The 18,326-nt window shown below is 43.3% G+C and overlaps 1 protein-coding gene across 2 annotated transcripts; it reads left to right on the plus strand.

Moving 5' to 3' along the window:
• Positions 1 to 79: 79 nt before the first annotated feature.
• Positions 80 to 17,049, plus strand: ABRAXAS2 (abraxas 2, BRISC complex subunit). 2 transcript variants are annotated; one of them, XM_082286092.1, is made up of 9 exons: positions 80 to 212; positions 2,612 to 2,702; positions 5,622 to 5,658; positions 7,759 to 7,825; positions 8,240 to 8,430; positions 8,969 to 9,088; positions 9,769 to 9,853; positions 11,433 to 11,547; positions 14,861 to 17,049. In XM_082286092.1, the coding sequence occupies exons 1-9, from the start codon at positions 201 to 203 to the stop codon at positions 15,325 to 15,327; spliced, it is 1,185 nt and encodes a 394-aa protein (XP_082142218.1). In that variant the 5' UTR covers positions 80 to 200; the 3' UTR covers positions 15,328 to 17,049. The 2 variants fall into 2 exon arrangements, with proteins under 2 accessions (XP_082142218.1, XP_082142217.1); XM_082286091.1 differs by lacking the exon at positions 80 to 212 and adding an exon at positions 1,322 to 1,406.
• The last annotated feature ends 1,277 nt before the right edge of the window (positions 17,050 to 18,326 follow it).

Raw genomic sequence — 18,326 nt, forward strand, 5'->3', positions numbered from 1 at the left:
GCCGCGGCCGCTCCCGAGCGGGAGGACCCGGGCTCGGTGATCCGGCTGTGAGGGGGGCACGGCCCTCAGCGAAACTCGGGGTGTTTTCTAATCCCTGCGGTTCTGATCGCTGCGGCCAGCTAAAATCCCGTCCTGGGAGTGTCCAAGGCCGGGTTGGATGAGGCGTGGAGCGACCCGGTCTGTGCCAGGTGCTCCTGCCCATGGCAGGGGTTGTAAGTAAATGGTCTTTAAGGTCCCTTCCTACTCAAACCGTTCCGTAATTCCATGAAAGTCAGTGCGATATTTAAAACAGCTGTTTATTCTTTTCAGTATTTATTCGTTGCAAATGTCGCAGACGTTATTGCTGTTAAAAGGTTTATTGCAAGGTGTTTTAATGAAAAAAAATAAGAGTGGTAAACAGCACTGCTGCGCAGTTGCCTCCTGTACAGCTCGGTGTGTGTGTGTGATAGAACCCCGGAATTTCTCCCCAATATCCCGTCCAGCCCTGCCCTCTGGCAGTGGGAAGCCTTTCCCCCTTGTCCTGTCACTCCATCCCTTGTCCCCAGTCCCTCTCCAGCTCTCCTGGAGCCCTTTTAGGCAATGGAAGGGGCTCTGAGGTCTCCCTGGGAGCCTTTTCCAGGTGAACACCCCCAGCTCTGCCAGCCTGTCCCAGAGCAGAGGGGCTCCATCCCCCTCATCATCTTCGTGGCTTCCGCTGGACAAGCTCCAGCACATCAATGTTCCTCACGACAAGACAGACGTTGAGGGGCTGGAGTGTGTCCAGGGCAGGGAACGGAGCTGGGGAAGGGGCTGGAGCCCCAGGAGCGGCTGAGGGAGCTGGGAAAGGGGCTCAGGCTGGAGCAAAGGAGGCTCAGGGGGGACCTTGTGGCTCTGCACAAGTCCCTGACAGGAGGGGGCAGCCGGGGGGGTCGGGCTCTGCTCGCAGGGAACAGGGACAGGAGGAGAGGGAACGGCCTCAGGCTGGGCCAGGGGAGGTTTAGGTTGGACATCAGAAGAAATTTCTTCAGAGAAAAGGTTGTTAAATGCTGGAAGGGGCTGCCCAGGGAGGTGGTGGAGTCCTCACGCCTGGAGGTGTCCAAAGAACCACTGGACGTGTCACACAGTGCTTTGGGCTGGGTGACAAGCTGGGGATCGGTCACAGGTTGGGCTCGATGGGCTCGGAGGTCTGTTCCAAACTCAATGGTCCAAAGTCTCGCTCGCAGTTTCCCATCCTTCCCATATGGGTACCCCACTTCCCCCCGGGACTACACTCCCCATGATGCCCTGCGGGGCCGCCGGAAGCGAGCGGGCGTCCGGCGCGCGTGCGCCCTGGCGGCGGCGGCGGTGTGTCCGTCATGGCGGCGTCCATCTCCGGCTACACCTTCAGCTCCGTGTGCTACTGCAGCGCCAACAGCAGCGCCGACCACGTACGTGCCTCCCGCCGCCGCCCCGGGCTTGCGGGGCTCCCTCACACTGCACCCCGGCCGGCAGCTGCGCTGCGGGGCTGCCAGGCCGCGCCGCCGCCGGTGGGGCCCGGCCGCGGGTCACAGCGGGCGGGGGCGGCCCCAGACGGACACAGCAGGGCGGGATGTGGGGTGTCCGGGCGGGATGTGGGGCGTCCGGGCGGCTCCCCGCGGGATGTGGGGTGTCCGGCATGTGGGGTGTCCGGGATGCTCCGCGGGGTGCCCGGGATCTGGGGTGCCCGGGTTGCTTCCTCCCGGGTAGGAATGGGGGTGTCCCGGCTGCTCCTTGGGGTGGCGTGCCCGGGGTGCTTCTCCCGGAGTGTGGCGTGTCCGGGATGCTCCCCCCGGCATGCGGGGTGTCTGGGCGGGGTGTGGGGTGTCGGAGCGGGATGTGAGGTCCCCCGGCATGTGGGGTGCCTGCGGTGCTCCCCTCGGGATGTGGGATGTGGGGTGTCCGGGCTGTTCCCCGGGATGTGGGGTGCCCAGGCGGCATACGGGGTGTCCGGGGTGTTCCCCGCGGGGTGGGGCTCCCGTAGGACACGTGCGCAATGCAGAGCCGGGGTATTGCCGAATCCCTCGGTTTTGTTGGCACCTTTTTAGCCTGAGCTTGCTCTTTCTCTCTGCACCTTGTGCCAAAACCTCCTGATTCCAGCTCAGTCTCCTTCCTCATTTTGATTAGGGATAGAGAATAAATTAATGTACCTTAAAATTACCTTACTTTTAAATTGCTTTCTGCGTTTTACAATCCCTGCTGTTGTTTGGGCTCCAGCCCAGGCTCCACACTAAAATTTGTGTAAGTCCCTGCAGGTTTAAACTCCTCTTCCCTTGGCTTTGCTGGAGCAGAGCACCATTGTGTTCAGGCCTCCTTCTTTTCCCCCAGTAGCTGGGGCTGGGGCAGAGCCCTCCTTTTGTGATGAGTTTGCCTTGTGTAAGTTGTGTGTAGAATGTTCCTTTTGGACAACCCATCCCTGTAGTGTTGTAAAAGGATGTTGGCAAAGCAGAAAATTGGCTTTGGTAGAACCTCAGGGCAGTTTATACCCACTGCAGCTCAGATGTGTCTTTCAAACTTCATCTTTGTTTCAATTTAAGGCTAAGAAAGCTACAGTAAATGACTGCATTTAGTGGATTTTTTCCTATTTTTAATTTTTTTTTTTCTTTTAAAATTGTAGGAAGGATTTCTGCTGGGAGAGGTGAGACAAGAAGAGACTTTTAGCATTAGTGATTCACAGATCAGCAACACTGAATTTCTACAAGTGATAGGTAAGTGATGTAACTTTGAGATGTTCTGAAATAGGCACTGCTCAGGTTTCAAGTTTTCAGGAGGTTTCATTAAGAATTGCTTCACTGGTGAGACTATCCCAGGGTGTCAGACTTTCAGGTTCACATCTGCCACAGTGTCTGTGTGTTTGTGGTTAAGATATGAGGAAAGGAAACAGATCTTTGCAAGTTGCAGGGGCTTTATGCACCTCCTTTTATGGAGGAAAAATCATTTACTGAAGACATTTGTCTGCATTCCATGATGGAGAAATTACTGTGGGGAATCTCCTGCTTGATACAGTTGCCTGAATACAGCATGTGCTCAAAATAAAATTAATTCATTGCTTGATTTACTGATACTGAAAGGGGCAGATTTTCAGTAGCAGGTTTGGATGGATGGCTGGGAGCTGGTGACATAAACTGTCACAGCAGGGCTGGACAAGGAACATTTGTCAGACATTTGTTGATAAGCACGAGTTCTGTACAGCTGATCTGTTGTGAAAAAGGAACGAAGATCAAAGATCTTGCTGTCAAGTTTTGGTTGAAGGAGATTTTTTTAGACATGAGTGAGAAGCTGTTGCATGTTTGGTTTATAGAAAATAGGAAAGCCCTGAAAGAAGCTGCCTTTTTGTTTCTGGATATATAACCAGCTGTTAAAATATACTTAAACCTTCCTAAATACCCAAGCATGCCCATACCTGGCTTTGTGAATGTGATCCCAGATAACAAAGCAGGGTGTGCATAAAGCTCAGTGAAAACACCAACAGCTCTGGATTGACTCTCAGATGTTGTTCTGACACAGAACAGGTGATCTGGGAACATGTGCAGTGGTACCACGTTACATCTCAAGGGATTTCCCACCTTGCAGTGGTGATGGTTTTGTGGTCTGGACTCCAGAAGGTTGAGTAGTTTCCTGTTCTGGTTATTCCTAAGAGAACATGGGTGGTAAATTGAAGTATCAGTTATGAGCTAAATTACAGAAAATAAAGGTATAGCGTTTTTTGTGTGTGCATACAATCACTGTCAGAGTGTTGCTGATGGCTCTGTGTGTTCAGACAAAACTGACAGAGCCAGTTATTTTTAGGTTTTTAAATGAGACCTTGCTCTTCAGTGGTCACTGATCTTGGTTATTGTTGGCAGTGATGTCACCACCTGCAGCCTTGGCCTGGTTTCCTAAACCAGGTGTTTGTGGTGTTAAAAATTGCTCCCTTTTTAGATCACCCCTTTGTCACATTACTGGTTGCAGTGACTTTATGAAAATGGAAATTACCCACTCCTGGAGACCTTCTGGATATTTTTTTTTTTGTTTCCCATTTTTACTTCAATATTTATTCAACAGAATTAACTCTTGGACTCCCAGTTCATCTCATGAGATTGACAATTGTGGCACCGTTGTCACAGATGAGTTTTAATCTTCTTCTGTGTCTCCTTAGTATTGTGTGTACATAGTATGTGTACTAGATATATATATTAAAATAAATCAATGTGTAAACCTTAAATTTAGAATGTTGGCTGCTTCATGTGGTCTGAGCAGGAGGCTTCTTGCTTCCTGTTTCTCAAAACACAAGGTCTGTTTAGCAACATTATCACCCAAGAATCAAGAATGTTGTTGCAGTTAATGTATTTGCTGGAAGGAATTGGTCTAAGCTGGAATAATTGTACTTACAGGCTTTGTTAGCAGATTGTTTCCACAGATTCCTGCATGATGGTGTGAAAATATTAGAGTTGACACAATTTTATATCAAATAAAAGGAGTCAGTAACTCTTAACAGCAGCATCCTGAGGAGTTCTTGCCAGTGAGATTGTGCAGTTTCTCAGGCAGTGTGCCTGGAATGGGTGCTCAGGGCCTTGTTTTGATAGACACCAAATGTGCTGAGATGTGAATGTGTGCTGTCTGCTGTTCTTGGGAATTGTGATCCATCCGCTGGTGCCTCTGCTGAGATGGCAACCCTGAGCAGCCCGTGGCTGCCAGAGCAGCAGGTGGTGAGTCACTGCAGGGAGGCAGAGCCTGAGCTAAGTTATTGCTAAACACTCCAGTGGGATTCTGGTGGAGGAACTGGAAATATTTGTGCTACATCATCACAGAATCCCAGGGTGGCTTGGGTTGGAAGGGGCCTTAAAGCCCATCTTGTTCCACCCCTGCCATGGGCAGGGACACCTTCCACTGTCTCAGGTTTCTCCAAGCCCCTGAAAAAATAAGTCACGCTTGGTGTTGGAAAAATAATGTAGATTGGATTTTTACTCTTTTCTCACTCTTCTCCGAGACTGCTGACATGTTACAACCTCTGCTGATTAAATAAGCATCTTAGCATTTATTACAACATTTTCAATGAAAAAACACTGCCCTGACTTTTTAATATTTCATATAAAAGAATTATAAAGTGCAGCTAAATGTTTTGAAATTGCTTTTCACCCCTTTTCTCGTTAGAGATTCTGTTTGCATTGCCTCTTTAAACACTACAATGTATGATATTTCCGTGCTTCCCTTCCTCATCCCTTTTTTTATTAATTGCTGCTGTAATAAACAACGTATATGAATGCAAGTAAGCTGTTGTGAAAAGGTGTAGCAAAAAGAAAACAAGAATCAGAAATGCTTTGTGAGGAATTTGCAACTATAAAATAGTATTGAAAGTGTGTATTTGAGGCTCGGATAAATCTCTGTGTATCTGAACAAGTGTATGCCTTGCTTATTAAAATATTTTTCTATGTAAAAGGGCAAATTATAAAGTGAAGGCAGTTTTCTGGATATGGTGCTGTGTCATCAAGTGTTGTTGAGACATTAAGGGCAGTGTGTGGTCTGACACAAATGTTTTCTTGCTCAGTAGCTCTGATGTGGAAAGTTCATGCAAGATATGCCACTGTCATTTCTCTTTGCCTGGAGCAGTTGGACATGTGTCACTTTTTTCTTTTTTGTTGTTGCAGAAATCCATAACCATGAGCCTTGTTCAAAACTCTTTAGGTAAGCTTTTTTTGTTGTCTTGCTGTGGTGGCTGCAGAATACAAAAATAGGGAGCTCCTTGCAATATATTGGCATTTCAAATGTCCCTACCAATGTTTGCTCATCTGATGGTTTTACAGAAACACACAGAAATGGCACCAGCCATGACAAGCAAAGTAGGAGTTTACAGCTTTAGTAGTAGTTTGGAAGGGGTTTATTTCTCTATCTCTTTGGATTTCCATCTTGTGTAGCTGGTAGAGGTAGGGCAGCAGTCAGGTCAGCTCATATCACTGTGATGATGAGAATGAATGTCAAAATCAATTAAAATTATTGTAGTCTTAGGCTGGCTCTGCCTGGGCCTGGTAGGTCACAGCATCCCCTGTGTGCCCTAACCCTGATAACTTGCTGGGTTAACAAGTTGGTTTGTACTTAGTGGTACCAACCTGCACCAACTAATTATTGTAAAATTTTCAGCTTTCTAGTTATTTTTGCCTTCCGATCTCCTGAACTCCAGAATTTACATTAAATATGGGGCTAATATATTCTATTTAACAGCTTCCATCTATTTACATGTAGATTTTCTGTGTAGTCTCCACTTGTTACACAGTGATGGCTGCTAAAGCTCTGTCTAGAACTCCCTTTGAGAAGGAATTCCCAATTAATCTCCTCTTGTCTTGAGAGATTTCCAGCCAATTAAGAAGACACAGTAGCTTAGACATTATGATTGACACTGGTTGCATTAAAAAGAAAAGCTGCAGTCAGTCACTTGCTGGCTGATAATTACAGAGAGGGTACTCTTAACCCAGTGATTTAAATGCTGCAGACTCCACACATGGAGATAATATCCCAGTGTCTGGTCAGCTCCTCCTGGATCCCAGGGATGCTTTGTGCAGTACATATCCAAACGGATCACGTTCCCTGCTTCCCCCAGGCGAGGAATTGGTTGTTAGTGCCGGAGCTGATGGAGGAAGGGGAGCAGGCAGGATCTCACTGTGTGCTGCTGCTCAGGAAAGCTGATGAATTCATTTACTGCACAGCACCAACAACTCTCACAGCTCATACACTTTTTATCAGGACCAGAGCGTGCTGTTGGTTATTCCTGCAAAGCACAGTGTGCCGGTTTGGACAAATTTGGAGGAAAATATCCTCTGATAGAAGGCAGGTTACAACCAGCCCTCCTTATTTTTTTTTGTCTCCCCCCTCTCAGGCTCAGTTTAAAGGCATAGAAAGGCACAAAATTAATTTCTGGGCATAGAATAGCGATATGGGATACAACATCATAAAGTCACCCCAAGAGACAGAGACAGAGTTGGATATCCACTGCTTACCAGGATTATAAATAAATATTGCAAGCATGAATTGAAAAGATTGTGACAATATAACGTGCTGTCTCAAGTTAGTCATTAGTTGTAGTCTGGGTTTTCCCAACAACTTACACCTTGAAGCAAATGATACTTCCACCTTTATTTACCAGCCAAGCACTGAGCTCAGGATTTGGTGGTTTTTTACCCCACCCCACAAAAACTGAGATCCTAGACCCGTAAACCAGAGCGTTTTCCTGTGCTGCTTTAGGTGTTAGTGATATCAGCTCTTGAAAGAGACCAGGGAGGAATCTATTTTCAAATGTTTTTCCTTTTATCATGCAGTATGATCTACTTGAATTTCTAAACCTGTCTGCATAGGTAGATTTATAAATTCCTAAGTCCTGAGAAATAACGACATGTTAGGGTTTGGGTTCAGCTGTGGAAGCGGAACCATATGGAAAGATCATGATACTTTGAATTATTGCTCACTCTTTTGGCTTCAAGGGTCCAACCATGTGAGTGTAACTGCAAGATTGGAGCTCAAGAAATTGATTTGGAGTTGCATGTAGAGTGGCCCTGCTTTCATTTCTTCTAGGCTGGTAGGCTTTTGATTATCAAAGCAGGGTTTTACAGAATGCTGGTCAAAATAAAATTGCACAGTGCATTTCTGTTGGTAAAAGTAAGGCTCTGGAAGTTGCTTGGTATTGTCTAGAATGCCATCTACTTGTAGAACACTCAAAGTATAAATTATTTACTTTATGTATAATATGTGTGTATAAACTGTATACCTACCTTTCTCTCTTCCTTTTTGTTCAAGCTTTTATGACTATGCAGGCAAAGTTAATGAGGAGAGTTTGGACAGGATTCTTAAAGACAGAAGAAAAGTAAGTTTTCTATCTTTTCCTCCTGTTGCAGGCATTAGAAAGAGTGGGTTTGGAAAACAAATGAAAAAAAAAGGTAGTTAACTAGAAGAAATACTTTCCTTCACAAATCTGGTGGTTTGTTTTGATCCAGGGCTTATCCTGTACAGAAGTTGTTGGATTTGTGGTGCTTAGAATAAACTGGGGACAATGTCCAATTTCCCTGAAGAAATGTAAAAGATTTAAGTGTAGGTCTCCAAAAGTGTAAGGCTGTATTGATTCTCTCAAACTCAAGTCTCTAGGAATTCAGTTTGTTTCATTGTCCTAAAGCTTTTGGGTAATGGTGATACCACAGTTTTAGCCCCTTTATTCTCAGAAGGTAAATCTGTGTCTCTCAGGTAACACTGTGGGTTTTCTTCTGATGTAATTTGATTACAGAACGTTATTGGATGGTACAGATTTAGGAGAAACACTCAGCAGCAGATGTCATATAGAGAGCACATCATTCATAAACAGCTGACACACATCCTTGGAGTGCCTGATCTCGTCTTCCTTCTCTTCAGCTTCATTTCCACTGCAAATAACTCAACCCATGCTTTAGAATATGTGCTTTTTAGACCAAACAGAAGGTAAGCAAACTGTCAATGAACCAATCCTCATTCTTTGTTCTACTTCTTACTGCTATCCTTTAAACAATTTAGGAGTTTGTACAATTGCACTTAAAGAAGGCTTTTGTGTTTGTCCAGTGATTTCTTGGGGTGTTTGTTAGTGATGACAGGTTTTGGGGTTTTTTTTTGTGCAAATAATTTATAAATTAAAATTAGGGTGAGCAAAAATTCTTTTCAGTCTCTAAATCATCAGACAAAAAATCTATTTTAAGAGACATCAGATGTCACTACCATGTTTTTTTATAGTGGATCTGAATGTTTGAGCGCACATTTCAAAGATTCCAGGAGGTGTGGAAATGGCTCTATACTAAGGGAATTTTTGATCCTGCATTTATTTTGAACACAACTTGAAATATTCATCAACTTTTATAACAGATCTAATGCAGAAGCTTTTAAATTAGATGAGTTCTGATCATCAGAGGGATGGGATAATATCCAGGCTTTTGTAAAGAATCTTTTTCCAATGAATTAAGAAAGCTTTCTGAACTTTTCTCTGCAGGTATAATCAAAGGGTGTCACTTACTATTCCTAATTTAGGCAACACTAGTCAACAGGAATACAAAGTTTCTTCAGTGCCAAATACTTCTCAGAATTATGCCAAAGTTATTAAGGAACACGGGTAAGGACTTTTCATTTTTAAATAAAGTCGTTGTCAAGCTCTACACTCTGTACCTCCCAGAGAATACTACAAATGGGCATGTTGAGCAGCAAAACACCAGTTCTGGAGGACAGTGATCAGTTCCCAGTGTGCTTTTTTCCTGCTTAGACCTGGATCTTTTAGAAGAACCAAGGGAACTCGGTGCACTCTTCAGAAAAGCAGAGTTGGTGTGGCCAGTCCATGCTGGGGCCCTTCTGGCTGGAAACTTCTGACTTTATTTCCACCCACCACCCACCTCCCCAAGGAATTCCGTGTGCAGGCTTGGTTTAAAACTTGAACTCTGCCTCAGAAGCACTGAAGTCTTGTTGTTTTTCTTAAGTATTTTCAATCAAATGCTATAAATTCAAAGTAGCTTTTCTGGCTGTTAACAATGAAATTATACAAGCTTAAAGATTTTGGCACAAGTTTAATCTCATTCAAATGAGATTTTATTGTTACAGAAGGAATTTTGGTATTGAATATGCTGCTGTCTAAATTTTGGTTTATGACTGTATGTACTATTGCTAAAATAGGATATTTAGTAATAAAATACATTTTAAAAATACAGTGATAGACTGCTTAACAGGAATTCGAAGACAGCATGAGCTAGAACCCTGTATTTCTTTTCTCACTAATGATTTCTGCTTTGCTTTCATTTTTAGTACTGATTTTTTTGACAAAGATGGAGTGATGAAGGACATCAGGGCTATATATCAGGTTTATAATGCACTTCAGGAAAAAGTACAGGTAACATCCTTTACTCCATATTGGTCTGTATATATGTGGCATCTTGCATTCATCCTTTGGTTAAAGCAGGAGTGAAGGAGATGGAGATTTTTAAAGCTCATAAACAATTATCAGGAGCTGTAGGAAAAGAAGTCTGAATTTAAATGTTTCAGGTTTTTTTTAATGTGAGCATTTGCAGTGGCTGCTGTGATAGTGGTTGGTACAAATATCACCACAAATACCAATTTTTGCAAGTAAATGATTTAATACTTAGTGATTTATGGGAGGTGTTAGTCATTTTTAAGGGTTTGCAGTGAAGAGAAGCCCTGGTGAAGGCTGTAGGGATTTGCAGAGGTTTAAAAATGACTCCTGGCTCTGGGTATGGAGCATGAGCAGAGCACCATCTGTTAGTTAAAACTTGTGAACGTTTTGTGTGGAGCATGAGTGAATCCTGCTCCAAATGTGCCAAAGCATCTGAAAATGCCTCGAGTGTCAGCTCTGCTCATTGTGAGCTTGTCAGTTCACAGCTTGTCCTGTGTGAAGAGCAGTGGAGCTGTGCTGCCCCGGGAGCTCACACATCTGCTAATTGTGCTGGAGTCACAGCTTGTTCCCAGGCTTTCCCTTTCATCTGCCCTGGGGGGATTCATGTCTCTGCTCCAGCTCAGCTCTGCTGGTTGGCTCCCGAAGCAGGGAACAAGGCAGGAATCCCTCCAACCATCCCCTGCACCTGCCTGCACAGGGGGAAGCTGCTCTTTCTCACTGGGAAGTTGCTACTTCCAACCTCCTTTGGAAGGTGGGTAAGGCAGATACTTCCATGGCAGCTTCAGGGAATAGGAAAATCTATCTTCAGAGATGTATCCATTAGCTAATGGCATTATTCTGTAATGCTGGTCTTGCCAAGAGCATGGCTATCCTTTGTGCTCCTGCTGTTGTTTCAGTTACTGCCTGGAAAAATGGAATTGGGGTTCTTTAGCCTGGAGAAAAGGGGGCTGAGGGGAGACATTGTTGCTCAGGCAACAAGGGGCAGGAGGAGAGGGAAACCACCTCAAGTTGCAGCAGGGGAGGTTGAGATTGGAGATTAGGAACAATTTTTTCACTGAGAGGACTGTCAGGCATTGGAACAGGCTGCCCAGGACAGTGGTGGAGTCACCATCCCTGGAAATGCTCTCTTCAAAACTGATCATAGTTAATGATCATGACCAATACTTAATTTCATAGCATCACTGCATGGTTTGGGTGGGAAAGGACCTTAAAGCTCATCTCATTCCACCCCTTGCCATGGGCAGAGACACCTTCCACTATCTCAGGTTGCTGCAAGCCTCATCCATCCTAAACACTTCCTAGGATGGGACACTAACCAACTTTGGATCTTATTACAAATCTTCTGTCATGGTGAATTGTTTGGAAATTCTTCTCCTATAACACAGCAACAGCAGTAAAGAAAACAATCTCGAGGTTGAATATCTCTGCTGCAGTTAAATCCTGCTTCTAGTTTTGTGCTTCAATGCCTTCTTGTTTGGTAGTAGCTTTATTAATGTTGTCCTGAAACTATTTCCTGTATTTTTGCCCAATCTTAGCATATCTTATGTTTTTCTCCCAGGCAGTATGTATAGATGTAGAAAAAAGTGAACGTGTTGTTGAATCTTTTCAAGCTGATGTAAACAAGTTAAAAAGGCAAATCGCACAAAAGAAGAATGAAAAAGAACAAGAAATAAGTAAGTTGCCTTTTAATTACCTTTTTTTTTTTTTTCCACAAGCAGATGCTGTGAGGAGAAAAGGTTTTGTGGAGTTAAAATAATTGTTGTATTGCTGATAACTCATGGGAAAAAACATCCCATTGGGAAGGGCAATACGATGGATTTATGCTGGGTGACACCTGAGCTGTGCAAGTTTGTGTTGCAGGTATTTTTGCTGGAGTCAGCCAGTGTTAGCAAGCTTAAAATACAGAAGAGACAACACTGTAAAGAAAGAATGAGCAAGTCAGTTCTGGAAATAACAGAGGAAAAGATCAGTTGTAGGAAAAGAAAAGTGGAAAAAAGTGCTAAATACTGGAGAGATTCCTTTTGAAGGAAAGAAACAGGGTACTGTGCTCACAGGCCAGGAGCTATCCATGGTTTTATAAAGTCTTTATTCCCACTCCCATTTGCTGACTTAGTGGTAAAGATGTTTAGCACTGAAATACCACTTTTCAATGTTGAAGTAAATCTTTGTAGGTGGTGTTCATCTTATTTTGCTGCTCCATAATTTCCTGAGTCAGTGAGCCTTGCTGTCTGAGCAGATTTGGCTGATTGCCACACTGTCCCTCCTTCCTAAAAACTGACTGTGGCCTCCGGAGACTTTGGTTAGCAGTAGAGAAGTTTTGTGAAGCACTTGGTTCTTTTCAAAGAGGCATTGCTGATCTAACTGAATTTGTGAGTGCAGAGGAAGACTGAAGGTAGAGAGAAGGGGCAGAGAATAGGCAAATGGGAAGTAAGATTAAAACTCAAATAATTCATAATCAAATCACTCAAAAAAACCTTTGTATTTCAGCAAACACTGCCTCTCTTTACCCATGTTTTGAAATGATAAGCAAATAAGGAAAGGTTGTCATTTTAGCTACAAGGTGTTTTTTATTATTTTTGTATCCTGTTACCTAAAGCAGTGTCTGACAAAAAGATGGTTTAGGTGAGTGAACACCCTAAACTCTGCAATGGGCCTGCTGCTGCTATGACTGGTATTTTAATTTTCTCCAGGCAGCAAGGTACTGTTATCACACGAGCATTTTAGAGCAGTTTGATCTGTCAGCCCAAGTTCTTCTTTCTCTGAACCTCAAATATAAGGTAACAGAGCCAGGATTAGCCCAGGACCATTTAAAAGGTGGAAGTAAATGAGTCACTGCTGTTTCCTGCTTGGCTGTAGATGAAGTAGGCAGGGAACTGCTACTATGGGGAAGCAGAGGTGGGTATTTAGTGTGACTGGAGCTGATCCCAGCACAGATGGGAAAAGCTGGGGGAGGAGGAGGAGGAGGAAGAGCAGTCAGTGCTCAGCTCTAGGTACTACCAGGAAGATGCAAATGCTGGACTGAGAATTCATGCCAGAGCAGATAATCATGTGAGAGGGCTGAAACAAGAAAACATGCCGCGTGGAGCTCTGCAGTATTTTTAGATGTGAGTAGTTAATTACTGAATCTGGCCTTCTGTTCTCTCACTTGCTCGATGCTGGGAGAATTTCCTCGGTTTTAGTGAGGAAAAGGGAGTGTTTGATTCCAATTCCTGCAGGAGTGTTGTGTGAGAGCTTGGTGTTCTTACAAACTTGGGGTTAACAGGTTATGACTTACACACTCCAGCATAAAAGGCAGTCGAGACTTCAGTTGCCAGATCACTGAAATAGTTCTGTACATGTAGCAGGACGTTCCAGCCTTTGGTGAGTGCTGTGCACCTCCCAGATGCCAGGAAATCTCCCATTGTAGGTCTCCTGTTGTGGCCCAGAAATGGAGTGCTGTTATGTAGCTACTTGAGGGAATATGCTCTTTTTATTCCCAAGAGACATCTCACTGACTCGGTTAAAGGAGCTCTTCACCCTGCATTTGTGGTTTCTGCAGAAACACAGTGCTACAGTAAATAGAGCTGATCCCATTGTGTCCCTCTCCTTACACATCCCAGTGTCAGTTCTGACAGTTTTGTTGGTTAATAACCTCTTAGGAACCAGTCAAAAACCTGTCTCTCCCAGTGCTTAACAAAACTTCCTGCCAGGAAGTCTTTCCTTGTGTCTAGTGTACAGTACTCTAACTTACCTTTCCGCAGCAGCCTCTTAGGCACATTTAAGAACAAAATTGTTTCCTCAGTCTTCCCTACTGATCCCAGTTATACCAGCCTTTCCTATGTTTTAGATCTCTAATGAGCCCTTTTTTTTGGTAGAGTTTCTCCAGTTTTCCCTATTTTTTAAATTAATATTTTTTTGTGGTGTTCAAAATTAGATATATTCCAGTTGCATTTTTAACAACAATGAAATGATACATACCTGTATCTCCACAGCTGGGCACACCTCATGCATATTGATATTTATAGTTTGCATAAATCACATTTCTTTTCTGCAGAAGGATGCAAGTGTTCCTCATTTTGCAGCTTTTGCAGTTCACTATTCCTGTGCACGTCTTCCTCAAATTATTTTCCAAATCAGCTCATTCAAGATGACTTTCACATTCCTGTTCTGACACCCTGCAACACTCGCAGCTGTAATTCCATTATTTAGGTTTTTTATGTGGGTGTAGTTTTTAAAATAATAACTTCAGGGAAGAAGACGTGGTAACTTCTTTGCAGGGGATATGAGATTGTCCCCTGGCACAAGGGGCATTGGAAGAGAAAGCACAAAGCGATTCTTTTAAGATATAATGTCAAATACCAATTATCATGGATGAAAAGTGAGTTGAGTTTTACTGAATAAGAACTCAGGTGGAGAGGAGCAGGCAGGTTGAGCCCTAATGCAGGTGCTTTTTGATGTGAGTAGGAACTGAAAAATACAGAGGAAAGATGAGGTAGAAACAGCAACAGGCTGTGGAAACATCCTGTTGCTGTGTTTTTTGGGAGCTTGAACTGAAGGAAATGATCTGTACAGGATGACTGTGCACATGAAAGTGTAGCACGCTTGCACTTGCATAGTTTATTTGCTTTCTGACTCATTTTGGGTTTGACATGGGATCACTGGGATAATTGAGCTTTGCTGATCCTGATGAGCTTCATGGCTGTACTGCTAAATTTAGGGAAGTTTGTCACGCTCAAAGAGCAGGATGCAGTGTTAAGCAAGATTTGATGTGACAGTCAGGGGTAGTGTATTGATGACTCTATAAGCCTAAAATCAGAAGTATGAAAGATGAATAGAGCAGACTGAGAGGACAGGAGCCAGTGCTGGAGTTGGAAAGCAGTGCCAGGGATGAACATTTGATGACAAGCAAAAGGAAAGAAGAGAGGACAGGCAAGGGTGGTCACAGCTTGGGTATGTGGAGCACGTTGCCAAGAAATCATTAAGTACCCTCTGTTCTTTGCTTTGTAGGAATGCAGCAGGCAATTTTAAGCAGGCAAATGCCAACAGATAACTTGGAACCCATGTTTGTCCCACGAACGTCCTACACTGGGTTTGCTGTGGAAGGCTGCACACTTGAAGATTCCGACGTCTCCGATCCTCCCCCGCCCTACTCGGATTTCAACACAACCACTCAAGACAGTTCTGTCAGCCCCGGGCTCCTGGAGAGCAGCGTCTTCATGCCTCGGCCTCAGGCAGTCGGTTCTTCCAGTTATGTTTCCACAACTGCAGGATTGAAATATTCTGGCAATGGAGCATCCATGCCATCTTCCCAAAGAGCGCTCGCTGACAATGGTGACGAATCAGAAGACAGTGATTATGAGAATTTGCTCGAACCCACAGAGTCCTCTGACAGTGAATACTCACAGACAAGGGAGTCACGACCTTCAGCACATCCCGATGGTGATTCCAGGAACACTCAAACTTCTCAGATTTGATAGGGGGGAAAACAAAACAAATCCACATGACACTGTTTTTTCATAATTGTTACCGAGAGATTTTGGGGATTTAACCCGGAGGAATTGAACTACACAGGATTACTGTGCACACAAAATGTAGAAGACTTGCACTAGATGGTTTATTCACCTTGTGATACATTTTGCAAGTTTTATAATGGAATCATTAGGATAATCAAGTTGTACTAATGCTGATGAGGTTCATGGATGTACTGGTAAATTTAGGCAAAATGAAATTTATAGAGATCTTGTAGCTTTTGTTGCCATATTTTCTTTAAGACAATAAATTGGGATGTAGTAACTAAGCACAGTTAGTCTACAGATAATGTTCTCAAATCAAAACTTACCTCTTGCACTATCATGCCTTGAATTTTAATTTTTGAAAGGGAATAAATATATCAGTCGCCTTCAAAATAGCTTTCTATGGTAAGCCAAATTGGCCTTTGCAAGCAAAGAAATTTTGATAATTCTGAGAAGCCTGATTGGAAAAGATGTGGTCACCCTCCTTCTGTGGGCATGCCCTCATCAGAGGAGGAGTTTGGTTCGCCCTTTTACTAGCAGAATGTGTCTCACTTCAACTGATGGTTGCCTTTTTTCCTGTAAAGGGTGTTGGGGGGGGTGGGATGCCTGGTAAATCATCCAGATGAATGTCATAAATGGAATTATTCTGGTTTCACTGGGTTTACAATGACTTTACGCCACACTAGCCTCATTTATTGTCTCGTGTTCTTTTAGCATAAATATGAAGTGCACATACAGGAGTAAATGACCAACAGAAGTAGTAAATTCCATCATGATTGGACTTCGGAGTCTGCAAATTACAAACATCAGAGACTGCTTCTTGCCTTTTATTTGCATCTGAGTATTGGATTTAGGCTTCTAGATGAGTTATTTTATGTAATAAATAGGGGATAGGGCAGGAGAAGATTGTTTGGAGAGTCCCCTGGGTTTATTACCTCTTTTCCTCTGGGTGAAACATGTAAATGATTATTTTAATTTGAATTACAGCTCTTGTCAGAAAACTGCCGTTTGGGATAAATGAAGTGTGGTATATTTAGAGAATTTCATGTTTGGATGCACTTACTTTTATTTAAATACTGCTTGTATGCTGACGTTGCCCAAAATATGTGAAATTGTGCCACTAAGAAGTTTGTATTATTGGACTTTATCCCTGATGTGTAAATGAGAAAATACACATTTTAAGATGAGGTTATCTGCAGCATTTATCACTTGGAGGTGTCAATAGCCACTTCTTCGGTTTATACCCAGAACAGCAAAGCAGTTGCTTAAAAATGTTAAATATCTCAAATTTACACACTGAAATTTTAATCTTTTGGATCATATCTATAGGTAAAAGTCTGTTCATTACCCTCTCCTTACCTGTACTAAATGAAGCAAAATAACTCTGGGAAAAAATGAGATGTTAAAATTGCCGCTCTTCTACCGAGTGTTTCCACCTTTAAACATCTAGTGCTCTGGTTTTAACTATTTTACATTGTTCTCATTAGCCTTAACTGGATGGATTTTTGTCTTGGAGTGTTGCAGTTCCTTGAAACAGAGATCTTGCTGTGGAGTCCCCACCTGTGAGCACCTGTGGCTCAGGTGTGAACTCTGAATCAGTGCTGGAATCAGAATTGACAGGTTGGCAGCCACCGTCTTGATTTTTATTCTGCACAGAAACCTGCAAAATGTACATCTCTGACAAAGCAGTTCAATGTGACAATAAAATCTTATTTAATCCTAACATAGGTTTTAATACTTGTCAGGTTCCACGTTGGTGGAAGAGCTCACTTCCACCAACAGAAGTGCAGCTCAGAAGTGGTGGTTTGTTCAGGCTGGTCTGTTTGTGGGACTGAGGGATGTGGCAGAGGGAGTGTTCCACGCCTGACACCTGTGCTTATGTTTATACAAGATCCTTGAATTCTGGGGTTGTTTAACAAAAAATATTAAAAGCTCTGCTTGGTATTCCATGCACCATGTAGGTGGAACAGGTGTCATCGTGCCCTCCAGCCAGTGCTACCTGCAGGTATTTTCATTCACCATAACTGCTGATTCCTAAGTACAAAGGGTATGGCTTTATTAATATATTTATTTATTTATTTAATTCAGGTAATATTCTGGCAAAAATACACCTGATTAGACTTCACAGTTTTCATGACGGTCCTGTTAAAAACAACAACGTTGGGTTGTGATCTGTCAGAAGGCAACGGCCAGCAGCTTTAATCCTGAATTGTGGAGTTTCACACCTGTGGAACACCAGGTTTCCAGTCTGACTCCTGGACAGTCCCTGTTGGTGATTCCCAGGAGCAGGGCCTGTGGCTGTGTCCTCTCACTAACAGGGAAGGCAGCATTGAGGAAAAGCTACTGAAAATTGGCTTCTGTGCCCTTCAGTTCCAAATCAGGGAGTTTTCCTGGTACAATGAAATATTTTCTGGGTGATTGTGAGAAACCTGGAATCGCTGTTTCCTCTATTTCCAAATTTACTCTGATTCCCCCTCTGTTGATAGCAAGAAGAACAGGAGTGCACCATATGGGAAGCCTCAATGAATTAGAACTATCACATATGCTTACAAAAGGAAGCATCATCAAATATTTCTGAAATTAGCTTGGATTGACAGTTTGGGAGTCTCCAAGTCCTCTCTTTGCTTATGGGATGGAACGTGTTGGCAGAAGGACGTGTGAGCATTGTTAATTTTGGCATATTCATGACTGTGCAGGTTTGGAGTTCATGTCTCACATCTCTGGGGACATTTCACTGCCTCTGACATGTCCTGAGTTAAAATGTAAAGAGAAGCTGTTACTGTTGGTGTAGCATCAAGATAAGATAAGCAAACAGATAAAACTCCTGTTAAGTGGGAAGATGCTTCTGAGTACACTGAATGTAACTAGAATCAGTCTGAAACTTTGCTTTTTTCAGTGCTGCAAGGTTTATTTTAAGGTTTTGTTGATAACAGACTTGCTTTTCTTGGTTCTTCCATGGT

The sequence above is a fragment of the Coloeus monedula genome (genome assembly GCF_965178545.1).
Source record: "Coloeus monedula genome assembly, chromosome: 8".
Classification (NCBI taxonomy): domain Eukaryota; kingdom Metazoa; phylum Chordata; class Aves; order Passeriformes; family Corvidae; genus Coloeus; species Coloeus monedula.